At 40.4% G+C, this 27,871-nt stretch overlaps 1 protein-coding gene and 1 long non-coding RNA gene across 3 annotated transcripts in view; both read left to right on the forward strand.

Annotated features, from left to right (window-relative positions):
• The first annotated feature begins 7,764 nt into the window (after window positions 1-7,764).
• The window catches only part of LOC145438068 (uncharacterized), a 73,687-nt gene continuing 53,580 nt past the window's right edge, over window positions 7,765-27,871 (forward strand). Inside the window, exons 1-3 of the mRNA XM_080315450.1 lie at window positions 7,765-7,868; window positions 8,605-8,770; window positions 9,768-9,857. Coding sequence (XP_080171576.1) covers window positions 7,820-7,868; window positions 8,605-8,770; window positions 9,768-9,857 — 305 coding nt within the window. The 5' untranslated portion in view covers window positions 7,765-7,819. The remainder of the gene's footprint in view (window positions 7,869-8,604; window positions 8,771-9,767; window positions 9,858-27,871) is intronic.
• Window positions 15,118-26,960, forward strand: LOC145438109 (uncharacterized). 2 transcript variants are annotated; one of them, XR_013914817.1, is made up of 6 exons: window positions 15,118-15,723; window positions 17,027-17,136; window positions 17,483-17,662; window positions 17,871-18,083; window positions 24,540-24,627; window positions 25,299-26,960. It is a non-coding gene; the product is annotated as an uncharacterized LOC145438109 (long non-coding RNA). The 2 variants fall into 2 exon arrangements; XR_013914816.1 differs by lacking the exon at window positions 15,118-15,723 and having other exon boundaries at window positions 16,313-17,136.

A 27,871-nucleotide genomic window follows, 5' to 3' on the forward strand; every position in this document is an offset into this window, starting at 1 on the left:
TTCGCGTGTATTGTGAGTGGTCCTTCGAGAAGTGGGAAGACTACTTTTGTTGCAAAGCTGATCAGACATGCGACATCCATGATTAAACCAAGTGTATCCAGGGTCGTGTATTGTTACAATAATTACCAGGAGGTTTTCAAGACGATGCATAATGTAGAATTCCACGCGGGTCTAGATATTTTAGAAGAGTTGAAGGTTTGCTCTGAAGACACCTTGATTATAGTGGATGATTTCATGACTGAGACAGCGAAAATTGCAGACTACTTTACAAGATTTTCTCATCATTCAGCAAAGTCAATTTGCTATATCACACAGAACCTGTATCACAAGGGTAAAGGAGCACGTGACTTGAGTCTCTCAAGCTCGTATATGGTGATTTTCAAGAATCCGCGCGACCAACAGCAGATCAGTTTTCTTGGTCGACAAATGTACCCAAACTCTAGATTTTTAACAGAGGCTTATCGTGACGCTGCTAGACGACCTCATGGTTATTTATTTCTTGATGTCACGCAAGAAGCGCCTGAAAATCGACGAGTTATGACCAATATATTTCCTGGTGAAACCATGGTGGTTTATAGCCCGCTGGTATAAATAGCCAAGCACAGAGACGACTTTTAACTCAAAATGACGAAGGTGCCAGCTCGGACACGGCGACATATACCCACACTAGAGTTCCTACATAAAAGTAAACCCGAGATACGCAAGCAAATTATATCGGGAGCCAGCAAAGAATTGATCGAGTGTATATGCGATTGTACAAAGAACATTTTAAACGGTAACATCCCTCTTTCAAAGTATAAAAGAAAGCGACTATCAGCTCATAAATGTAGTTTACGTCGACTTGTCAGGAAAGACATCCCCATTCGACATAAGAAACGTATGGTTAACCAGCATGGGGGTATGTTTATGACTCTATTATCAAGCATCCTACCCGTCGTCACTGGTTTACTCGGTAATCTTTTCAAAAAATGACTTCTTTTAAAAAAATCTTCATAAATCCGAGCCCGATCAACGGAGCTGACGTTCAGAAATTGAATTTGGATATCGACAAATGTATGAGCGACATATTACAGATGAACATACCCCAAGAACGAAAATTAGCCTTATATAACGACGCACTAAATCGTTATCAAACAAAACACGACACACTGAATCAACCGATGAAAATCGATATATCAGAACAAAGGAATCTATTTTCGGCTAGTGAGTTGGACGCACTGCGACGCCTGATCAAGGGTGAACCATCAAGGATTCCTATACCATCACCGAGTAGCCAACGAAGCAAAGTAAAGACTCAGCATGCCCCGACGAAAAGCGGTCGTACACCCAAGACCCCGAGACGATACGGATGGGAGCCATACTAAGTATTTCACGCCAGGGCTACCCGGTAGTTATCGCGGTGCATACGTATTCTCTAGAGGGCGCAATAGAGCCAAAGTCAAGGAGTTTCTTTCGAGCAAGGACGCGTACACAAAACATTTTCCCTATCGAAAGAAATTTAAGAGACCTAGAGTGATTACGTCCGGTCTCGGTGTTCAGTATCAAACCGATCTCATGCATATGCAAAATCTTTCAAAAGAAAACGATAATTTTAAATATGTGTTGGTGACGATCGATTGTTTCAGCCGATTTTTATATCTGTATCCGCTCAAGAACAAAACCTCGCAAGGTATTATTCGTGGATTCAAGGAAATATTTAAGGATCGTATACCTCATGTTATTCAAAGTGATCAAGGTTCTGAGTTTACTAATCGTACGTTTCAGACTTTCTTAAAAGATAACAATGTGCGACATTTTCATACAAATAGTGAACTGAAAGCATCGATATGCGAGCGTGTTATTCGTACTGTGAAGCAAGTGTTATACCGTTATTTCACGCATAATAAGACTTTGAATTATGTCAATGTCCTGTCCGAGATATGTCGAGGGTATAACACTACTTTTCACGTGGCTATAGGGTGTCCTCCAGCGGATGTTGATTATTCAAATCAAGAACAAATTTTCCATAGGTTATACGGCGACATGACCCCTAAAAAACCCAAACTAACTATCGGCACACCCGTCAGGATTTCGAAATCACGTGGTAATTTTGTAAAAAGTGCCTGGGCGAGTTGGACCGAAGAAATCTTTTTCGTATCTCAATGTCGTAAAGGTGACCCTCCTACTTATCAGTTGAAAGACTACCACGGTGAAGTTATAGACGGTAGATTCCAACGTGAAGAATTACAACCAATAACTAAAAATAATAATATTTATAATATCGAGAAAATCCTGTCTACTCGCAAGAAAGGAAAGAAAACGCAATATCTTGTAAAATGGTTGGGTTACCCGTCTAAATTTAATTCCTGGGTCTCGGATTTGTATAAATAGACGCTGAAAATGTTGTTCAACCAAACTATGGATTCTGATCCCGTCTCATCTCGCATGGGTCAAGTCTCGAACAGTCTGAAAAACCAGATTGTGTTTATTGTACAGATTTGTATGTTAGTGTGTGTAATCGTGTTTTCATTATATCAAATTTCTGTCGGGGTGGATCGTGAAATATATTTAACGCTACTGTCTTCTTCACTTGGGTATTTATTACCGAATCCATCACCTCACCGTATATGTTGAAAGAAACAATAAAATGTTGTTGACTCTACCTTCGAATGCGAGTTTGGATAAATTTCCGAATACTAGCACAGATTTTCAAACGGAACTTTACAAAGAATTAGAAATGAATCGCCATGAGCTAGGATTATGTGAGCTGACCTTCCCCCATGATTTTCAACCGCGAATTGAAGTGACAGCGAAAAGTATCGGTTTTGGGTTTGTCGATGCGAATGGATACACCGATCGGTATTATATTCCCGAAGGATCGTATTACAGCATCGGTGAAATGTTAGAATCGTACGAGAAATATTACATGGGGGACATTTTCATTTTACAAGGGTTCGGAGACTTTAGAATCACATTCAGAAGATTAGTCACGAGTAAAAAAAGACACAAGCGCGGTGTACCCATAAATACCGATACCGCAGACTCTAGCGCCAAACACATACCCCGTACCACGCATGATTCACCCGAGCCTTACGGATTGATACCACTTGGTTCTGTGTTGGATACAATAACATTTAGACGCGTTGTATCTCGTCGCCGTGGAGTGGTAGAATTTATCTTTACACCCGCGATAAAGTTGGAACGGATTGATAAGGTTTATGTGTATTGTGATCTGATACAACCAAGACCACACGGTAACAAGCTGCAACAACTTTTACGGGTGGTTACTGTAACCGCTAAACCGAATGAAAACCAAATCAACATATTCCCAAAACCATACTTCTTTGCTTTAGCGAGAAACAATTTTAGAACGATACGAATTTATCTACGTGATGCATCTGGCAACCCTATTAAATTTCGAAAAGCACCAGTGACAGTGACCCTACGCTTCCGTCGTAGAGCTGTTGATTCAATATGAGTTACATCACGTTGTCTGGCACCCAGGGCGAATTCTCAGTGGTGTTACCGAATGAAATTATTTGTAATGAACTCGCATTGATGGATATGAGTTTTGTCAGTGAATCTCTTGATCGAATTATAATCAATCACGATCAAGCACTCTGGGAGCTACATAATGAGAAAGACCGAATAGTAGACGCGTACCTAACACCACTTGGGAGTTATGCAAACAACCTCGAGTTGACGCGAAGAATATTATCTGAAAGTTTCAAACACTGTTTCACCGAAAGAATCAACGATGAACTTTTCCGAATTCGTTACTCGAAACGTATCACACTCCACCCCACGGACATATTCACGAATTATTTCAGTGTAGTTGATCAAGTGTCGACACCGGTATGTAATGTCACGTCGATCAAACCTAAACCAACTCAACCCCACCTCAGATATCTTTTTGTGTATATCGATGTACTACGACATCATCCGGTGGGTGATTACATGAGTCAATTGCTTCGTGTGATCCAAGTCAATACCGAGACGTGTATGAGACAAGAAGTTGTATATGAAAAACCGTTTTATTTCCCAGTATCGATTAACCACATCCGCGATATAAAAATCACCATCCGAGATCAATACGGTCAGTTAGTACATGATATAGAGACCACATTGACACTCCACGCACGATGAAAATAGTGACGTTAACCACCTCTATGCTTGGTGTTGATTTTGAACACAGACTACTCACCATCAACAACATCCCAACGAGATATTGCGAATTAGCCCTCATGGAGATCGATTTCACTTTATCCGAACCGGCGATTGGTCAATATTTGTTTGTGTATTGCGATATTATTCACCCTCACTTACTTGGAGATACGTTAGCGCGTTTATTACGAGTTATACCGCTGACAACTGGTGATGTCACGCATAATTGGGTAGCGACAAATCCGTATTATTTCCCTGTTTCAAAAGATGTTGTAGACTCTGTATGTCTTTACCTCAGGGATGAGTTTGGGGAACCTATAAATATAATAAGTCGTTCATTGCAAGCTACATTTAACATTAGGAAGCGATTATGAAAGTTGTTTTCACGTGTGATCATCATTCTGTCCATCGTCATTATAACCAGACAGGCGATGGTTATGGATATTTTAGTGGTGGAGTTCAAGCCGGTTCCGGTATCGGGAGTTTGTTTAAATCACTCGGTCGTTTAGTGACACCTATTGCGAAATACGCCGGCGGTCAATTGTTACGGACTGGAGGTGAAATAGCGAGAGATCTATTACGGGGTAACTCGATCAAGTCTAGTGTTGTCAAGAGAAGTAAACAAGCGGGTGGTCGAGTGATTGATAAAATTTTAACCCCAAAAGCTATAAAAAGGAAAAAAACAAAGTCAAAGAACACTTCATCCAAACGTCGTCGTAAACAACAGGATATATTCGACTAAGAACTATGTTGATGCACGCGGGTTCCAGAGAATGTCATAACTCGGGATTAAACATATTTAGTATACCCCACACACAAACCAGTATTGAGGAATCGCAATATGTCGTCGTCAAACCCCATAGTTTAGGTAATGTCATGGAAGTACAATTACCAAGGACGGATCGATATATGGATCTACAAAACACGTTCTTGAGATTACGTTTGAAGCTCACTAAACGCGATGGAACTGATTTAGCAAACGATACACAAGTGGGCCTGGTCAATAACATGTTGGATTCTCTTTTCAAACAAATCGATGTAACTATTTCAAACGAGGTTATCACGAATTCGGATAATTGTCATGCGTACAAAGCTTATATCTCTCGGTTGTTGAATGATACACATGGTGCCTCGGAGAGTTTTGTGCAAGGACAAGGTTTTTATAAAGATGTCGCTGGATCTATGGATGTTCTTGGTGCAGCGAATACTGGATATGTTAAACGAAAAGACCTTACAAAAAACAGCACTCCGTTAGAGTTGATCGGAAAAATTCGAATGGGTCTTTTTGAACAGTCTAGATGTATGTTGGATAATGTCGACATGAAATTAAAATTTACACGTAACGAAGATAATTTCTGTCTGCTTGGTGATGCGGAAGATGTACAAATTGTTTTACTCGAAATGGAGGTGTATGTCAAACAGATGAAGATCGCTGAAAGTGTAAGCTTGGCACACAAGTCTGTATTACAGAAGAATACTGCGAAGTATCCCTGGATACGCTTACAAATGTCGACTCATACATTCGCGGCGGGGTTGTCGAAAATTGATAGAGAGTTAGTTAGCGGCACCATGCCAAAGAAGATCGTAATTGGTTTAGTTGAGACCACGACATTTAACGGTGTTCGGACCAAAAACCCATTCAACTTTAAACACTTTGATGTTCAAAATCTTTCGTTAAGTGTGGATGGGCGTCAAATTAACGGACGCGAATTTCATTTCGATTTTGATAAACATGGCGGACTCGAAGGATATATGGCACTATTCTCTCAGACAGGTCGCTGGGAATCCGAGGCACCTTTAAATATTTCACGCAAAGATTATGTCAATGGATACACTCTTTTTGTGTTTGATTTGACGCCCGATAATAGTTTGGGATGTTATCAACTTCATAAGACAGGAACTGTGCATCTGGTTTTGACTACATCGAAGCCGTTACCAACCTCCGTAACCTTGTTATGTTTGAAGGAGTTTCAACATCTTCTACAGCTGAATCAAAAAAGACAAGTCGTCGAAATATGAATACGTCTGAGATCAATGATATTCTCTATAACCATCCTGACACACAAAGTCTATATCTAGGAACTTATCCAGTAGACCAGTTACCGAAGAAACCAATTAGCGGAAAATTCGCTATCGTCATTAATTACGATGAGTCGAGTTTGCCCGGATCCCACTGGGTGTCTATATACAGAGATGACGATACTCATTTTCATGATTCACTAGGTTTCGGACCACTAAAACCTCAGATAATCGGATTCCTGGAGCCGGATGAATTTTCTGTGACTGGGAAACAGTTACAAAGTAAAACTTCGGATGTGTGTGGAGATCATGCTATCGCATTCTTGATAAAAAGAGCTCAAGGGTTTTCAGCCGAAGAATACTTGGATAATTTTGGCGATGATAAAAAAGTGAATGATACGATTGTACGTGCTTTTGTGAAGAGTTTGATTTCAGAGTAATAAACGAATGTGTAAATGTGTATACTTGTGATTCTTGTTGTGGTTGTGAACAGCAGACTATTCTGTAGGCGCGAAACAGCGAATAAGCCGAAAGTATTATTCAGGTAGCAATCAATAGCGAGAAAAGAGAACACGATCGGTCATTTGACACGACTAAACTACGACATCATATATCATAATTTACGATCAAACTATTTCGCGCTGAATGGAATAGTGTAATAATCGATAGTAGCGGTTGGCCGTGAAACAATTCAGCGCACAGGTCATTCGAAATATAGGTCGCACTACTTAATCCTCACAACAAGCCGCGTTTCCGTTTGTGCGGTTATTGTTGGTGACTCGTGCATATTCAACACCGCACGAGAGATGGCTGAAAGTACGAATCACGACCGCGCCCATAAGAACACATGGCGAGTCACCAACACAGCCTATACGCGAAAGCACGACATGCGAAAGTACGACGTGCGAGAGATGCCTTTACCCGAAAGGGCGATGTGCCACCACGAGTTTTCCATGCGATGTGCGAGAGATGCCTATACCCGAAAGTACGATATGCCGACGCATCCATAAGAACACATGGCGATGTGCGAGCGGAAGGGGGGTCTAAAAGCGCGATATGCCAACACGAGTTTTCACGGCGATGTGCGAGAGATGCCTATACCCGAAAGTGCGACATGCGAGCGCACCCATAAGAACCAATGGCGATGTGCGAGCGGAAGGGGGGTCTAAAAGCGCGATATGCCAACACGAGTTTTCACGGCGACGTGCGAGCGGGCCCATAAGCCACAATGGCGCATCACGAGAGATCTACTATACTACTTGCGTGGACCTGCTAATGTGACTTCCTCAAGAGACTTATTTGAATTGCATAACTAGGATTGCCGTGGATAAAAACTAGCCTAACCGCAACATTCGCGGTGCTCATAGCTAAAAAGGTCAACCCTTTGGCGGACCCGCCGCGGCTTCTGAGTGCAGTTGGAAGGCAGTTATCAGTGGTCATATCGTTTTTCTGGTAACTATTGCCTGTGGTGAGCAATGAGAATAAGATTGTCAAAAAACAATTGCCAAAATGAAGATAGATTTTCTGAAGATATAGACGGTTCAGTTTTATGGTTTATAATTGTAGAAGTGTCGATATGCTTGTGTTTGGTGCAACTGATAAATATCCGAGCTTTTAACAGATTTCGTACGTATACCTAAAGGTCACGACGCCAACGATGCTCAGACCAAACGCATTCATATGCTCACTCAGTTTAACCTTTGCAGGTAACATTTTACTTTTTTACAGGGACTATACGAGTATTCAGTAGTATGGAATCGAATATGGAGGAGAGACAGTTCACTTAAACCCGCGCTAAATAAATCCTTCAGTTGACTGAAAATTTCAGGGATTTGTTTGCTTCGATTACCAATTTTGAATTAGTACTGATATAAGCGGCCGGCAAAAATGAGAAAGCAACTGCGTAAATGAAACCGGCACATGGACTGCGGGCATAATGACGATGCAATTCGAGCGATCAAAAAGTAACTGTCGAGTATGGTTCACCTTCACTTGCCACATAGCGCGATGCCTAGTCCACCTGCGGCTGTCGCACGGTGGGACGGTGGCACAGTGTTCATTTAGTAAATGCAATCCATTCAATTCGTTCCGCTTCTTTGTGGTACAGAACTTCAATATACAATTGAATAGTATATTCATATTGAAATGAACCCGAATATTTTCGGCTGACACTCGTCAGGGGTAATCGTCAGCAACTAGTAGAGAATTCGAAAGATTAGCGCATTGTTGATATACGCTGTTCTTTCGAATTCTCTACTAGTTGCTGACGATTACCCCTGACGAGTGTCAGCCGAAAATATTCGGGTTCATTTCAATATGAATATACTTTTCAATTCGTTCCGTATGGAGGTGAACTCGGTATGTAAAAATGCTATAGGCAAGAACAGAAGGAGTTGCATGAGCAAAGATAGGTTAGTATCAATTCATCCACCGCATTTCCAGCTCTTAAAAAGACTGCTCAGTACAAAGGAACAACTCTCAAATTTTATGTCGGTGAACAAGACACTACAATCTTCGCTGGGGCTATATTGAATTGTTACTACAAAGGTGGATGGCTCGTGCTGCCGAAGTATTCAAATTTGAATCAAGCCGTTGCGAACGTTGCAAAGTAAGTAGTGAACAGTGTTGGGATGACTTGACTCGAGTCAGCTTTGAGTCAACTTTTTCGTATGAATTGACTTGACTCGAGTCACTTCGCAAAAATGACTTGACTTGACTTGAGTCGGCGTTCCAGAAATGTGGCTTGACTCGTGGATCGGAGCAAAACGCACGAGTCAATTTCATGTCGTCAAGTAAACAGTGTCTATCAATCACTGTATTTTGTGTGTGTTCGGATTGTTTGCGATACGCCAGTTTCATTTGTGAGAGCAAACAGTCATTCATTGTTTGTGCATTTCACTGATCCTCCTTTGTCACATCACAAATAAGTTGATCGCAAACGATATGATCAGAGCTTACGTTGTCTTAGTGGTAATGAATTATTCTAATATCAACATATCTTTTTTTTCTTAGATGGCTCACCTTACATTGCCTACATTGCGCAGGGCTCACCTTTACCCACCCTCTTGTATGATTTAAATCGAACGAATATAGTTTATGCGTTTATCTTCCAACGAATGTCTAGATAAGGTATAGATAGTGTATTGTACCATATTAATTTATTTCCATTTCTCGAGGGTTCCTATTCGATACTCAATTTTGGAATAATTACAGGCTGTTGCATACAACTATACAGCTACTCACGTATTTTGTTAGCAGTTCTACGTGTGCCTGAGTGATACAATGCCTTTTCGCATGTATATTCTTTATTTGATTCAAGATAGATGGCCAATAATTTGTCTTTCACGCAGCGAGTAAAATGTAATGACTTTTAATTATTACTCATACTTCGAAAATTCAATCTGACTTGAATTGTGACTTGACTCGTGACTCGACTTCACTTGACTTGACTCGAGTCACCTTCGAAAATCGATTGACTTGACTTGACTCGAGTCAAAATGTGCAACGTCTCGAAAGGGCTCGTGACTCGAAGGTACTGACTTGATCCCAACACTGGTAGTGAAACAATTTCACCTACTGAACTACACGTCCTTTACGCACCGCAGTGGGTATAAAGCTTGGATCGGCGGATCAGATATTTACGGAGAAGGTGCATACAGATGGAACGACGGTGAATACGTGGAGTGGGCGAGCTGGTAATATTGATATGCGTTAAAAGTGTAGTTCGTCTGGATAGCGAAAATCTTCTGCAGATTGATATATTCGATCATTCACAATGTGACCAATAATCAAGTAAAATGGCAAACGCCTTTATTTTCCTGTGATATGACGCAGCTCTCACATGCATGTGAATATTACGTATGAGAAGATACTCATTCTTCCTCAGCAAATAAACTAATTACCTGATACCGTACCGCCGATAGAAAATACGAAGCACATGCTGACTGGCCGATCACCGTAACCCAACAGTCGGCAACCTACGGCCCGCGGGCCGGATCCGGCACGCCAAGCGAAATCGTCCGGCCTGCGACGAAATAACTAGTTACCACGAGAATACGGCCCGCCGTTTCGTAATGAGTTCCAATCTGCAGTGCAGCACGGCTTAGAAAGAATGCGGCATTGCTCCGATATAAAGTATCCTATACGTCAGTGGTTCCCAACCTTTTTCCACCCACGTACCATTTTGAGGTTTTATGCAGTGCTCGCGTACCACCTGTATCAGTTACGGGCGTTTCCACCATTTGTGACGTCATACTCGCGTATTTAACCTATGCGAGGTGTATTAACTAATTCTTTGGAACTAAGCCAGGGATGTCAAATATACGGCGCGTTGGCCGGATCCGACCCGCCTGACGATTTTATCCAGCCCGCATAGCAATTCCGAGTACATTGAAAAAAAGATTATATCATCAATCACATCCACAGTAATAAACCAAATTACAACGTCTTGTATTCATCACAACGCATACGCAGCTCAACGCCAGATTATGTCTAAAGCAAGGGTGGCCAACCTTTTTGCCATTCACGGCCGCATTTCGACTACTCGTGTAGCCTACGGCCGCATTCCAGGGCATTGTCGAAATGAACGAGCTGATGGACGCCAAATACCCAGGTTAAAGTGTCTATGTCCATTTCCGGCGAACTCCGGACTAATCTATTCAATGATATGCTTACTATGCGCACAAAATCGCGAGTGGTTACTGTTAATGTTAAGCAAGAAAGTCATCATAGTCGCGCAAAGTGCGAAAAAAATTCAGATTCACCAATGAATTTCGTCATTGATATTAGTAGTTTTACATATTACCCTCGAACATTTATCCTTTCTGATCCCGTGTGATCAGATTCACTGGTATAGAGTTGATGTAGAGTTGATTTCATGACTTCGATCCGGCCCGCGATGCAATTTGAGTTTGACACCCCTGCACTAAGCATTATCAGCCAAGGTTGAGGGGATGTATGGAATTGTTTTTCTCACCACCAGTCACAAGAAGAACAGCGTAATGAAATAACTGCACACAACAAAAGTCAATTTATTTATTGCGATGGCTGCATTTGTTCATTTTCCACCAGCTTGTCGATGCGTGGCATACATTTGCTTACAGCGCATCGAAAGTCATGTATGGGCGCAACAAGTCGGTTTCGTTTCTGCGACTTGATAGTCATCAGGGATGAAAATCCTTGCTCGCATTCCCACGTATAAGGGAAAATTAGCAGCTGGGGAATAGCGGGAGACGACGGCTTCAAAAAACTCAAAATCAACTTTCCCTGTTTCCCGTCCGTAGGTTAGTCATCTGTCGTTTAATTCGCCGGAAGACATTTTGCGCCAAGACAACAAACCTGAATAGTGTTTTGAAAACAATGGTGAAAGCTGATTTTGTCTCACATACTGAATCACCGACAGTTACCCTACCTCAGATATTTCTAGAAGCAGAGCATCAATATGGCGATGTCTTGTTTATCTGCCATGTTCGCGCATCAAATCGAGAAGCTATGCTTGTTCGAGTGTATGAACTGAGAAATGAAATAGCAACTTTTCTTGAAAATACAAACATCGCCGACTCATCTTTTCATCGGAAATGGGTATCTAATCTAGCTTTAGTAGTACATTTAACGTCACGTCTAAATAAATTGAATTTGCAACTTCAAGGGGAAACAACTAAATACATGAGATGTTGAGACGCATTCCAAACAAAACTACGACTCTGGGAATGTCAACAGTACAAAGAAAATTATGCTCACTTTCCTCTGGAGGAGAGTAACCTAGTACGGTACCAGCACTACACATTTGTAAGTGTGATATACGAAATTTAATGACTGAATTTCCACCCGCTTTTTCGACATCCGTTCTGTACAAAATAAATTCTGACTACTCAGTACTACGTTTAATGTGGACGCCAAAACCATTGCCAGAAAATTTCAAATGGGCCCATTTGAAATGCGATGCAGTTAAATTGAATGACAATTTATCGCTGAATGACTAGTCAAAGCCTTGACAGAGAGTACGTTCTTGAAATGGGTCTTCATCCCAGCTTGAGCAACAATGCTAAAGAAATGGTATCGACATTTGTTTTCAACAATGAAATTCACGAAAAGCAAGCTAAGATCACGTAGCCTATTCCCACACCCATTTAGAATATGGTCTGATTCTTGCTTCGTCTGACTTGTTACCAGAAATTGAAAACCTTTCACAAAGCAAGCTGCGCCAAGTGTCACATTTATCCTGCGTTGTTGAAGTGTAAATACATGTGATTTGCTATTTTTGTAATTTGTATGATTGAGATTGCAGAATTGTAGGGTAATATACCGACGTGAGCGATAAATATAGTAAAGAAAAATTCCGGCCCGCCAAAATGTTGTGAACTCGAAATTTCGCCCGTGACTAGCAAAAGGTTGCCGACCCCTGCCGTAACCCAAGTGATGAGAGCCAGTATCCTATTGCCTTATAGCTGTATTCAATCGGAAAATGATTGCAGTTTCACACAGGGCATGGTATGGTATGATATGGTATGGAAGTATAGTATGGTGTGGATCGATATTTTGGTATGGAATATGGAACAATGCAAGTATGGTATGGAATGGAAGATTTTAATCTATGGTTTGTTTGTTTGTTTGTTTTGGGGTATTCATGGTGTTTGTCGACTGCTATGGTCATTTACACCAGGCCGATATTCTTCATATTTTCCGTAACTGCCGACTTATAGCACGGCCCACCTTTAGGCTTTTTTAAGACACCGCTGGCGCGGATGAGGTGGCGAGGAGGAGCCTAGGTAAACCTCCAACACTTAGGTATGGTATGGTATGGAAGTATGGTATGGTATGGATCGATATATTGGTATGGAATATGGAACAATGCAAGTACGGTATAAAATGGAAGATTTTAATCTATTATGGTATGGAACGACATTTCCATGCTTCCATACTTTGGTGTTTTGTACATTTTATCGTCCCACACTGTAAAAAATAAACCGTGTATTTAACGTGTTTTTTGCATGTTTTTTCCAAAAACACGTTAAACGACGGAAAACGCCGACGTGTTTTTGAAATAAACAAGTTTAAAACCGAAAACGGGACGTGTTTTCCAATTAATCAAGTTCAAAACTGAAACGTAACATGTTATGTAAAAAACATGTTGCGTTTCAGATTGGAATAACGTTGCTCTGATTTGAAAGCTACTGTCGCAATGATTCCGAAAATATGCATTAAAATCTAATCAGGGCAATGGAACGCCTTCGAAATACACCCAAAAGTATGAAATTCGGCATTGTTCCGAACCACGCGTTATAGGGCTGCGTCGCTGCGATTGTTTGGAACAATGCTGATTTTCAGATTTTGAAGGCTACTTCGGGGTAATTCCATTGCCCTATTGAAATTTTATTGTATATTTTCAGACGGACACGAAAATAGTGTCAGGGACAGGGATTCTGCACAATGTTGATACAGTGGGACCAGATTCGGATTTTATTGCACCAATTGGAACGCAACATAATTGCTAATCCTATCGCTGACGATCCGAGCACTCAAATTAAAAAAAGTTGAGCTTATTTATAGGCTACTGTCGCATTGATTCTGAAATATACATTAAAATCTTATCGGGGCAATGGAACCCCCTCGAAATGCACCCCAAAAGTCTGCAAATCGGCATTGTTCTGAACGATCGCAACAACGCAAAGGCCGTTGTTATGGTGATTGTGCTGCATCGCTGCACGATGCCGATTTTCAGATTTTTAGGCTATTTCGGGTCAGTTCCATTGTCCTAATGAAATTTTAATGTATTATTTTCAGAATCAGCGTGACGGTAGCTTTCAAATAAGATCAACTTTATTTAATTTGAGGGTTCGGGTCTTCAGCTATTGATAACCGATCATGCTGCGTTCAGATTGCTGAGCACTTCAGTAGTCAATTCCTCACGACGAGCAAGGGTGATGATGGGTGGTGCGAATCTATGCGTAGGTTAGTTATCTATAAAAAAAAAGACATTTGAGTATTGGTCTTGATTGGTTGAAAAACTGAGGTATAATTTCAGTTCACAGCTCACACGATTTCCGAATCCGTGGTTGGAAAACAGGAAATTTTAGTTCACGGTCCTCGATTTCAGTCTCCGTCGTGATTGGTTGCAGAACGACGGTAAAATTTCAGTTCACCTATAGAATGTAAACGTTTACATTCTATAGTTCACCACTCACACTATTTCACGATCCGACGTGATTGGTTAAAAAAACGGAAGTTCTACTTCACTGCTCACGTGATTGCCGTATGCGTTACGATTGGTTTGAAAAACTTTCAGTGCCGGGAAGCGACTTCCATCGGCGATCACTTCGCGGCCAGCAAAGTTGGCGAAACTGATTGTAGAGTTTATTACCGGCTGACGGTTATTGATCGTATTTGTCCAGTTAGTAGAGGATGCATTTCACATCAGTTTTCATCGGGGAAAGTGTTTCCGGTTCATATGCGCGCCTACGGGGTGTGCATAGTTGGTGTGCTGCATTTAACTGCAGTACGGTAAGGTGTGGCGTGTGGAGGCAGCATATCGTTTAGCACTTACCATATATAGCTTCAGACTGCATACGGTAACCAGTCGATTACAGTATATCATGTTGGGGAATGTCTTAGCTTAACTATGTAAATAATGAACCTAAGAAAGTTGAGCCAGTTGATATATCAGGAGGATGTGTATACCATGCCAATATGTTGCATTTTGTCGAATGCAAGATATGGAGGGACAAGTTTGCTCTGTAAAATTATGTGACAAATACGGCAAAAAAGAATCCATGTTGTCAATCAGGATCAAGATGGTAAAATATTTTTCTATGAAGATTTTGACGGGCACTGTCACATTTGTGGTATCCTCAAGTCAGGCTTTGGGCGATATTTACACTGTTATTCCTGTGAGGCTATGACAGAAACCGGTTTCCGTTGTGTTTTACAACCTCATGAAATATTTTACCAGAGACTCCATAATTTACCGGTATTCTGTATTGGTAAATTACAGTATGGTGAGCAATGTTCCCTCTAATTTTTGACGAGTCTGCGCACACTCACGAACTCACTGCGCAGACCCTTGGACAACAGTGCGTAAAGACTAAAAAAAAGGTCATCATATCGGATTTTTTGTGCGCAGAGACCGTGTTAGCACTGCGCATTTGTGCATGTGCGCAGCTTAGAGGGAACATTGATGGTGAGATCGCTACATTAGACTGCATCATAGAATATGTTTCGAAGTTTAATAGTGAACTATATGCCGATAGAGAAAAGTACCGGTAATTAAAATTGTGTAATTTTGAACATGACGTTCTATTTTTCAGATTCATCAGACTGGTTAGCGATTTATTACTCTTGTGCTATTAAATATGAAAATGCTGATCATCCATGGTAATATTAGAAAGGTGATCACAGTTGATCACCTATCTGAGATTTATGATGTTGTGAGATGTGCAGTTCGTAGTACCATCTAGGACAGAAAATTCACTACGGAATATTACGACAAGTCGCTTGAATTGAACGGCGATTTCTATGAATTGTCTGCCAAAGATATGGGACAATATGACTGGTTTGACGATGGAAGTGAGTAATTATATTCTATGCATGTCAACAGAATTATCGTCGTAAAGCGATGATCATGGTAATCATACTGTACTAAAATTATCTTGTCTTGTTCGATATCTGTAATAGAAACGAATATAGATTTTTAGCCAAAATCACGCCGTGTTATGCAGGGCTTTAGAGCAGCCGCAAATTTAAACTGCTCCTGCTCTAGCTGCTGCTCCGGCTCTGAAATGATCGCATTGGCCTGTCTATATCGGGGGTGACCAACCCGTGGGCCAAATCTGGCCAGCGAGAGGGTTTTGCGTGACCCGTGAGCTAATTTCCTATTATATTATCGAAAATGAATTGCTCAGATTGTGAACTTGCAATGCCAACAAAAAATTACAATTCTTGCTGCGACACTTGGGATGTTGATGACTAAAATATCAGTTCCGACGCATTGGCAGATCCAGGGTCCAGTCACCTTTTCAGTAAGTCGTCGTACATTACAATGAGGTAAAATAGCAGCGAAATTTTTCTTCACGCCATGCGTGTTTAATTTTCGCACGATTTCTTGCTTGGTAGCCTTCCCCCTACTGAAAACGAAAAAAAAGCCTCTTTTATCCGATTGAGTCTAACTGTATTCGCAATTACGGGAGAAAGTCTTTTCGCGTTAGCGCTCGCATAAAGATTGTCAATGGTGAAATGGCGATATCGATGTGGCCAGACGCCAAATAGTCGTGTCCTTGCAAACTGAGTCTAGCGGGCGGTATACAATAGACCCGCAATACTCGAGTAATAATATTATTGACCTTGTTTATTTATAAATTTCGAAAATTTTATCTGCTTGGCGTGGCTAGCGGACCGCGAACTCGTTCGTCAATTGCAGGTGGCTCTTCAGTCGAAAAGGTTGGCCATTCCTGGTCTATATAGATTACTAATCTACCATAGGTTAGTACTTTTTTGTTTCCCGAATAGAATATGTTGGAATATGTTGATATGAACTTCTTCAACGAATATGTGATGTTCTCCTAGGGTGATTTTATTTTTATCTAAAAACCGAAGATTTTGACCAATAAAATCTGACATTCTGTCAATTTTGACATTTTTAACCCTAAAAATCTTAATTTTGATGAAATTGTGATCTCGTATATGTAAATTGCCTGTTTTCCCCCATTACCTTAGAATTTTAGGCTACTGCTTATCTTCATTTCAGGTCGGAACTGTCTGTTCTTACGAAATAGTTAAGCCTAAAATAATTTTGCTCTTTCTGCAATAAATTGACTCGCTATTACCGGCAAGCTGATAATTTGCTGGGCTTTAATGAAGATATTTATTACAGAGTCAACCTGCATCGGTATATTCTCCAGAAGACGAGCGCAGCATCGAGGTACAGCAACAAGCAATAAGTGTCAAGTGGACGAAAAGACTGCGTGACAAGAAAAGATTCAGGTTAGGATGAAAAGAACATTTGAATCGTGTCATGAGGCCATTTTGAATGGGATATCAACACAAAGTCTGTTTGAGATTTAGCCGATGTTGATCGATGCGCATTGGGCAGGTATAAAGCAGTGTTGGGATCAAGTCAATGATAATGACATCCCCTTACCACGTTCATGCAATAGGCTAGTCCTACAACGTATGCAATGCATGCACCAATTATTGACGATTATCATCAATGTGTAATATCATACAGCAGGGGCGGCATTACATTCCAATTTTTCAATGTTGGTGACACACATCTCAGAAGTTTGTCCAAACTTAATCCAAACCTTCCTTCAACTATGCCACATTGCAGGGATCATGGAAAGACAAGCTCTGCAACAAGTTGAGGGAATGGAGAAGACACCATGAAAAAGAAGTTCTCGTCTTAAACTTTGAATAGCAGAAGCATGGACGCTGCGGCAAACAGAAATCTCTGCAGCTTGTGGAAAAATCTAGTCAACGCTGCAAGAATTCTCGAGTCACAACATCCAATGTGAGCATTTTAGTATCTTGCTTTCTTGATCTAGATATCTTCAATATGAATATTTTGATATGATACTGATAACGCCAACAGACAATGTTACGTCTAATTTTTCTCGTGTCTGTGCGCATGCGAGCAGCTTAGAAGGAACATTGGCAAGAAGTAGCACCTTGCACCGATAACCGGTCATGTTTTGATTAGGATCTATTTTTTCCTACAGAGTCAACATGTATACTCTCCACAGACGACGAGCGCAGCATCGAGATACATCAAAACGCAATAAGAGGCAAGTGGAGAATACCTCACAAGGAAACGATTCTGGATAGGATGAAAAGAACATTCGAATCGCGTTGCGAGGCCATTCTGAATGGGATGTCAACACAGTCTGCTGGAGATTTACCCGATCTTGATCGATGCGCATTGGGTACCGTAGGTATAAAGCAGTGTTATGATCAAGTCACTGACGGCACAATCCCTCGGCATTTGTGGCATGCGCAATCATTTTTCATGACACAACAAATGACATATATATTATAACTAGGGCCATTTTTATATGACCTTAGAAAATCAATAATATGACTTTATTTTTTGGAAAATATGAATTTATGTGAAAATGGTGTATTTTTACATGCAAATATCGGCACTGACGGAACTAAAGAGTAAAACCTATGCAACAACAGTTATACACGTCCATTTTTTATTCTAAATCACTGTTGCAGTACAGTAGTAGTGTGAAATGTTTAAGTCTTTGAAGTTACGATTCGGACGTAAAATGACTTTGGTAAGGAAAGTGAGAGCTCCACAGACGCTGATGTGGGTTGCCACTTCTGCAGGGGTGCATAAAGCGCTGGTGAAAAGTCTTGTATTTGCAGCTACATTATTTGTTAAACCTCGTTTTTGTCCAATCGCTTCTTAATGTAAATTTTGAGCTTTATGACCTAATCAGGAAAATGCAAATCAAAGTTCGTCGTCATCAGTGTTTCAATTGATTAAATGTATTGGCAGTTCGAGTACTTAGGTGTAACGCGGCTTAGTATATTATTACTAACATTACACAGCACAGCATACAAAATATTACGAACTTTAGTTCAGTCTTTTCAGTGATTTTATTTCAAAGTGCATACACAAAAAATAAATTGTATCAGCTTTTAAGATGTTAATCTTATGGTTAAGCATGATGATAAGTGTGGGGTTCAACGTATAGAGTATATCATGGAATACATCAAGTTAGAAATGTTCAGGTTTTCCTTCAAGTAAGCTTATTCACAAGTATATTACGCTCATATATCATTTATATACAGACACTTTTACGTCAAATCGCGCGCGCTTGTGTCTTCCGTTCTTTTTTGCTCACGGGCCCGGTTTTCTCTGTTTGCGTTTATACGTTTTCGGATGATTTCGGTTTGTGCTCCTATTTCTTCAGCATACTCATTTTGTATGTCTAGGGATATTTTCCATCTCCATATTTCGGTTTTGAGATCCATGTATGCTGGTATTATCGTAGAGGCATGTGGCCCGTCATACGCGTTCGTTTTTATCTTCTTAGGCTCGGCATCGATGTGTGTTTGGAGTGCATCCTCCAGGTCATTTCTGATGGTATAAAATATTTTTTTGTAAGTTTCGCATTCTACATATAAGTGGTGTAGAGTCTCTTCGTCGTTCCTGCAAAGTTTGCATTTATTTTTTATCTTCTTGTTTTTGGTGCTTTCCCACCCAGCCGCCATTTTTCTTGATCCTGTAAAATAACTCTCGGTGTTAATTCTGTAGGATATGACTCTCTGGTTGTTGTTGACGAGTTCTTTCATGTTGTTCTCGTACAGCCATATCCTTTTCCAGTTCTTCATTTCTTCTCCCTTATTTGTTGCTGTCTGCCTGAGGAGTAACGCATATACTTCTTTCTGGGCAAGCTCGTGTGCGTCTTCGTTTTCCCTCAGTATCGAGGTATATGCTTCTCTTTCTTTTTCCCAGCTTTCCGTTGGTTTGTATCTGTGAGGACAGTTGTTATTGTATAACTTTGCATTTATACTTCTCACCTTTGTTGAGAGGTTATATACGGCCTCCGAGTGCCAGATCTCTTTAGGTTCGTCGAGCTGGGATAGTTCCTGCATCCTTTTGATTCTCCTCGTTTTCACCGCCGTGTCAATGTCTGGCATTCCAATTCCCCCTTCTTTTCTTGGTCTTTTCAGGGTGTTTCTGCTCTTCTGCTCTAGTTTCTCTGGGCTCCAGAGTAGATCGAATAAGAGTTTTTCCATTTCCTTCAAATATTCTTTACGCAACTGCTTATTGGAATAAGTATATGTTACTTTGGTTATTATGAAAGCTTTTATGGCAGTAATTTTCCCCAGCCATGACAGTTTTTTGGATTTGATAAAGTTAGCCGATTTTCGAAGTCCTTGTATTATTTTTCCATAGTTTAAGTCTTCTTCTTGTTCTCCATGATGTATGCCCAGGATTTTTGCACTCGATCTTAGCATGTGCGCATGTGGCGAGCTTTGCAGGATACATCGTGATCTTGGGTTCAGTGCTAGGATTTCTGTCTTTTCTCTGTTTATTTCCTGCCCCGTCACCTTATATAGTTTGTCGTATTCCTCTAGTATCTCATGTATTGAGCCTGTTGAGCTAATGTATAGGGTTACATCATCAGCAAATTGGTCCAGTTTATGGGTTATGCTTCCGATTCTTATTCCTTTGATTTTCTCGTTTGTATCTATCCTGTTGGCTAGAGGGTCAGCACTTATGGCGTATAGTGTCATGCTGAGAGGGCATCCTTGACGAATCCCTCTCAGACATGTGACTTCCGCTGCTTTTAGTCCATTTACTTCCACTATTGCGATTGGGTTGTTATATATCTCTTTAATGGCGTTTAGTGTTTCGCGAGTGACTTGAAATTTTTCTAGCACTTTGATTAGCATACTGTGGTTCACTTTGTCAAAAGCTTTTTTAGCATCGATGGTCATTATGTATCCTTCTATAGGTTTATCGCGGTGATATCTCAGGACAGCTTCGATGTTATTGTGTATTACATCCATCTTCCTTCCCGGGATACCTGCTTTCTGCGAGGTACTTATCTTTTCTGATATTTCATTGGTCAGTTTCTTGTTCAGGATTTTTGCCATGATTTTATAGTCAGTGTTGAGCAGGGAAATGGGACGCCAATTCTCCAATTTCCTTTTTTCTTTCCCTTTATGGATCAAAATAACTTTTGCCAACTTCCAGCTTTTTGGCATTTTTCCTAGTAGTATTGCATTATTTACTAGCTGTGTAAGTTTTCTGCCAATTGCTTTCCACATGGTGATGTAGAATTCTACAGTAAGACCATCAGTACCGGGTGATTTCTCTTTAGCCATAGATTTAAGTGTATCGTACACCTCTCCTCTCTCTATCGCTGCTGGGTGTTCTTTGTCCATTGTCTGTTCTTCTGCTTTGAACTTGTAGGTGGAGAGGTATAATTCTTGTCGTTCCTGGTTTGCTGTTCCACTTTGCGACCATAGCTCTTCATAGAAGGATTTGATTTCTGCGGTGATGCTATTTGCATCGGTTGTTACTGTTCCGTCGGCCATCAACAGTTCCTTCAGTTCTGCCTGCTTTTTTCTGTTTTTTAGGTGTTCCCAGAACTGTTTTGTTTTACTCTGTTCTCCCTGTGGCACTCCTGGGATGGCAGTTAGTCTCAATTTGCCCATTGTTCTTTCGTAGCTTGTTTGAAAGCTTGCGTTTTTGTTGGTATACGCTGTGTATCTTTTGCTTATATTGGCTATCTTTTTCTTTGTTCCATCCCACCACTCTTGAATTGTATCATATTTTTCGATGTTATTTTCCTCATTGCAAATGAGGTTCGCTATGATATTTTGGTATGTTTTGTCGGACAGTAATTCTTTGCTGCATTTCCAACTTTTCCTGTCCCAAGAAGTTTCGGGTTCTATTCTGATGTTTAGCGTAGGGCTTATGTGGTCTGCGACCTCATTATTTTCATGCGTTGCATGCACTATGTGTTCTAGAAGTTCTTTTGACGCATATATTCTGTCAATTCTTCTTCCACTTTTCTTCGTCACGTGGGTATATATCCTTTTATGCGGATACATATGTCTGAACGTGTCGATCAATTCTGCTTCTTCTATTATGTTTTTAAAGCGTTTATCGTTGCTGTTGGTCGTTGATAGTTGGTTGTTGGTGTCTTTTGGGTTTATAACAAGGTTAAAGTCTCCCCCCATTATCGTTGGGATATCTATATTGTTAATTTCTTGCTCTAGTTTGGTTAAGAAGTCTCTTCTTAATTTTCTTGGAATTGGTGAATCCCCAGATGGAGCATATACGTTCAGGATGGTAAGTGGGCACTGCGCTATTTGCATAGTAATGCTTTGTAGTCTATTTTCAATCAGGATAGAATGATCAATAATTTTACCTCCATATTCCTTCTTTATCATGATGGTCGTGCCATCATATTGTCTCTTATAGTTTGTAGAATTCATGTATGCTATATATCCAATTTTCTCCGCCCATTCCTTAGTGGATTCATGGTCCATTTTGTGGGTCTCCTGTATGAGAAGTATATCCATTTTTGATTTTAGGATGTATTCTTCCAAGTCATCTAGTCTTTGTGTTATGCCATTTACGTTGATCGTTGCTACTTTCATTTTTCAGTATGGTATGATATGGTGCTTGTGTCAGACGTGAGGTTAGGATTATCTGACTCATCACTGTCGCTGTGGTCATGTTTTCTTCTTTTCTCCGATTCTGTATTCTCACTGCTGTTTGAGTCTCTGAAACGTTTGTTTGGTTCAGAGATCAGCGAGTCGGGGTCAATTGCTGTCTCGTTCAGTGGATCCAGTGGTTCATTTTCTGCTAATTCGTAGTTCGGGGTTGTTCCTTGTTTTTCTTCGTTTAGCGGCGATGTGGATGTATCTTGTATATTTTCATTTATTGTCTCACGGCGTCTGGTTTGAGCGCCTATTTTTGCTGCAAACATGGTTTTGTTAGATTCAGCGTTCCTGATCTTGACTTCTAAGTTGCTGTTTTTTTTTCGATTCTTGATTATTGGCTTGTCCATTATTTTGGGTTTGGGCGTATTTGGTGATGATTCTGTCCTCTTTGGGTTCTGCTTATTTTCGTACCACATGTTGTTATCGTTTTCGTCATCTGTTCTGTTATTTTCTTCTTCATGTGGGATGTCGCTGATTGCCTGAAATCTGTTCCGGAGTTCAATGGCTTGGGGTACTGTTTCTGGACATTTTGCTTGGGTATGTCCCTTTTTGTTGCATTTGGTACATTTCTCGTATTTGCTTGGGCAGTCTTTTATGTAGTGTTCTTCCGAGTTACATAGGTAGCATTTCTTGTTGTAAATATCGTCCGCCGTTTGGATTGGGCATGTGTATCCATCTATGTTTATCGCTCTTGGCATATTCTGTTTGCAGAAGTCCTCGACCCAGGCATTGGTAAAGCCATTGTATAGTCCTGTGTTTTTTCGGTATACTCTAGTGGTGCTGACTACGGTGCCAATTCCTAGTCTGGATATTTCCTTCCTCATTGTATCGGCTTTAGATTCCGTTGGAATTCCTCGTATTATGAGGTGAGTTGCTGGGAGTCTTGGAAGTTCGATCTTTATAGTCTCGAATCCAGTTGCTCTCTCTGTTTGGTCTAACTCCTTGTATACCAAGTCTCTTGTATTCTGGTCTCCTTTTTGTTCTTTAAATGTAAGTATCCAGGTACCTTTTCGGATTTCGTACAGCGCTTCCATGTCTTTGCGGTACGCTTTCGTTGTTGGGTTTTCATTGATTTGGTCCCATATTTCGTCAAAAGTTAGCTCCCCAGGGCCTTTCACGAAGAGTGAGCGCGGTCTTCGGTGGCTGAAAACCGGCTTTGGTTTTCCGGCTGCTGCCGCCGCATAGTTGCCATTTTGCTGTCCGGTATGTTCATCTTGTATATCCATATTTGCTGCTTCGCCCATTTCTATATCCAATTTATATCCCCGTATGATTTGTAAATCCGATACCGTATATATCCAGTGGTACGTTTATATCCAAAGTCACAACTTGAATATACGAAACAACGTACCACCTTAACGCTCTCTTCTCAAGTCAAACAATCAGATCCACGGACCATCAGTTATATATATATATATGTATATAGTTATATAGACTTAACGCCTTAACACAATCAATTCAGTCTTGGACGCTGCCTGTGACTTCATAGCTTTAATATAGCTCAAAGGGATACGGTTTTGTGTTGAAATTGATTTCACGACTTGCTGATGCATAGAACAAAATATGGCTTTGATTGGCCCTAATTATTACCATGGGTTAGCTAAAAGTGAAGTCAGTTTTCAAAATGTATAAAACTCGTCGGTGACCTAAAGATACTTTTTAAATTAACATACATTGTTCTTTTTGGGCAGATTTTAGTTTTCTTGAATTTTTTAATCGCACATACTTCCAGACGTAGACATTTCTTCCTTAGATATAAGGGCGACCAACCCTCGGGCTGCAAGGCGATTCTAGAAATTGATTATAATATTTATTAGTACTCGCAGAAATATTGTCAGCGGTGAAACCTTTGCACAACGCGATGTACGCAGCCTCGCCGCAACCTTGATATTCATATGTCCAAGCTTGGAATATTCCTTGTCAAATGAGCCCAGAGGTATACAAAGGCGACCTGCAACTCCTTGCAGGACATGACTGCACACTTGGTTGTCGTAACATAATTGTCATCGAATTTGCTGCGTAGTAATATATGTCATGTTTTCACCCTTGCCCAACCGTGTTACCTCCTGTCGGATGACTGAAAATCTTTATCAACATTAGAGGGGCCCGCGCAAGGTTTCAAAGTCGCTGATTTACTTTACGCAGTCGCGTCAAAACATACATTGAGTTGATTTCTGACACTTCTCGTTCAGGTGGTCAAAAACTGGGGTGGATGGTCGGGATCCCAACGATCTTCAATTCTTCAATGACAACTATGGCAGCTTCCTGTTTGTTGACAAAGTAAGTTGTTTGGTGTATGTGTAAGCATTATGTCACTGTGTTGTGGACACAAGCAAATCGCATGGCTCACTGCCATCAGGCTACATCATTCACATCATACAAAAAAGGCAATTTATGGCACTATTAACACTGTATTGCTGTATTAACACTGTATTTGATAAAAATTGGTATCTCGAAAGGTCACTGTAAATCGAAAGAATGATGTAATCCAATATCAGTGAGTAACGAGATTTTCCCATGTCCATGCTACTGTAGGACACTATGGTGAAATTGTCACTAGTATATGGCGTCCAATCAAAGAAGATGATGTGAAACCAATATTGGCCCCTCCTATTTCACTTAGAAAGTTGCAGTGTTACGACTGATGCTAAAATCATTCCACTCTGGGTACCATTATGCTCGCTCGATATCCTTGAAAGCCGTGCTAATTTACGGCATATCACTCGCATTTCGCTCTAAATGTGACCTAAATTTTCAAAAAAGAGGACAAAATCTCAAAAAAGAGGACAAAAGGGCGTCCTCTGAGGACACTTTTAAAAAAGTCAAGAAAGAGGACAAATCCTATTGAAAGAGGACGCATGGTAACCCTATTATTAGGCCTCATACTCAACTCAATTCATAATCTCAGACCACATCGATAGTACTAAGCTAATATCATTTTTATTTATCAGGAGCCAAAGAATTATATCCGACGATCAAGTACAATACGATCCTGAATGAATGGAAAGTTCTCTTCTATGGCAAAGTTATCAAAGGGGTCAGAAGCTTCCATCATGCTATGGCCATAATACTGGCAATATACTGGCTGTTCAACATCAAGTTCGCTCCATCAGCCTCTAATTCATGGTCCGTCGTCGCGAACTCTCCTTCGAAACTTCCGAACGTTAAGTACACTGCGGCTGTCTCGAAACTTTGTAACGTTAGGTAGACTTTGGCTGTTCGTAGTAAATTAATTTGAATAATTCACCAAGGACAGGTCAATATTTTTAGCCGTTATAATTCTTGTGTCATTGCATTAGGTACTCGGCGCCTTTCACTGTGACAATTTGTAATAACTTGATTAATCGAGGGCCGGTCAATGTTTCAAGCCGGTATATTAATTCTTGTTTCATTACATACGTTTCGAAACTTTCTAACGTTAGGTGTGGCTGACTGTTGCTGTTCATTGTAATTTATTTTGATTAATTTATTGAGGACGGGTCAATGATTTTAGCCGTTAATATAATTCTGGTTTCATTACATATGTCCAAAACTTCAAAACATTAGGTACTAGGCCGCTTACACTGTGGCTTTTTGTAGTAAATTAATTCATTGATGACGGGTCAATATTTTTAGCCGTTGTTGTAACAATTCTTCTTTCATTGTATAAATTCCAAAACTTCTTAACGTTAGGCTCTCTGCGGCTTACACTGTGGTTTTTTGTAGTAAATTAATTTATTTATGAGGGGCCAATATTTTTAGCCGCTGTTGTAAGAATTTTTCTTTCATTGCATAAGTTCCAAAACTTCTTAACGTTAGGTACTCTGTGGCCTGCTCTGTGGCTTTTTGTAGTAAATTAATTCATTGATGACGGGCCAATGTTTTTAGCCGTTGTTGTAATAATTCTTCATTCATTGCATAAGTTTCAAAACTTCTTAACGTTAGGCACTCTGCCGCTTACACTGTGGCTTTTTGTAGTAAATTAATTCATTGATGACGGGCATATATTTTTAGCCATTGTTGGAATAATTCTGGTTTCATTACATATGTCCAAAACTTCAAAACATTAGGTACTATAGGCGGCTTTCACTGTGGCTTTTTGTAGTAAATTAATTCATTGATGACGGGTCAATATTTTTGGCTGTTGTTGTAATAATTCTTCATTCATTGCATAAGTTCCAAAACTTCTTAACGTTAGGCACTCTGCGGCTTACACTGTGGCTTTTTGTAGTAAATTAATTCATTGATGACGGGCCAATATTTTTAGCTGTTGTTGTAATAATTCTTCATTCATTGCATAAGTTCCAAAACTTCTTAACGTTAGGCACTCTGCGGCTCACACTGTGGCTTTTTGTAGTAAATTAATTCATTGATGAGGGGCCAATATTTTTAGCCATTGTTGTATATAACTCTTCTTTCATTGCATAAGTTCCAAAACTTCTTAACGTTCGGTACTCTTCGACTTACACTGTGGCTGTTAGTAGTAAATTAATTGCGCCATGACATGTCAATATTTTTAGCCGTTATAGTAATTCTTATTTCATTACGTATTATCCGAAACTCTCGCCATTTCAGAATTTTTCTTGTTTTGATGCATTTGTTCTCAATATACCATCATTTGATCCAACACTGAATTGCTTGTTTTAATTCATATCCTGGCTACAGATTTTGTGCCAGTCGGTCCAAGGTGAAAGGTCAATTGAAGTCTCAGGTCAGACGTGTTTTCGAGATTACATGATGGGCAGAAACATGTTAGGCAACAGGTGGAACTAAACCTGTCGTATGGTTTTACATGACGGACATGTATTAAGAGGTACCAGGTGTAAACATGTCTATGGACACCTTTATTTTTTACAGTGCAGCTTCAAGAAGCGTACGTTGTTCGCTGTTCATGGAATATGATTGCTTTTGTTATGTGTGAACGTGAACTGTTGAACGCTGTGTAGGATCAAATACACCAGGGGTTCTCAACTTTCCTTGTATAACGGGCCGTATTTTACCAGCAAAAGACGCCGCGGGCCGCAGAACATAATTACCATGTATATGTGGGCTGCTTCTATTAAATGTAGGCGATTGTGGCCTATTTACCACTCGTATATGGGCATTTAGTACATTTTAATTCATTCTGAAGCATTAATCGAGATCGTTTGTAAGTTTGCAGCTGCTGCTTTTTGTAAGAATATGTATCTTCCACCGGCAAAAGTAAATCCCTTCATGAAGCGTGCATTACATTCGCTGCCAGGTCGGCATATGTACTTTGAAACCCTTCCACCAGAGAACCGAACTATCTGTTTCAATGCCTGAGCGAGCAAGTATAAAATTACGGTAACTTTCTCGTTTTTTTCTTCACAGAGGCCATTTTCATATGGAGTTCTCATTGATATGAGAAGGAGTCTGGCCTTCTGGGTCATTTCTGACCAAACCAATCTGCCCGCGTTATTTCCTTCCATGGCGTGGGCCCTGCACCAATAGTTACAGAAGTCAGCTTTGCTAATGTGATGCTTTTCGCTAGCCACCTTCTCTACGTTTTTCCAGACAGCATTTC

The sequence above is a fragment of the Botryllus schlosseri genome, chromosome 4 (assembly GCF_051294905.1).
Source record: "Botryllus schlosseri isolate E-star chromosome 4, Bs_hap1, whole genome shotgun sequence".
Taxonomy (NCBI): Eukaryota; Metazoa; Chordata; class Ascidiacea; order Stolidobranchia; family Styelidae; genus Botryllus; species Botryllus schlosseri.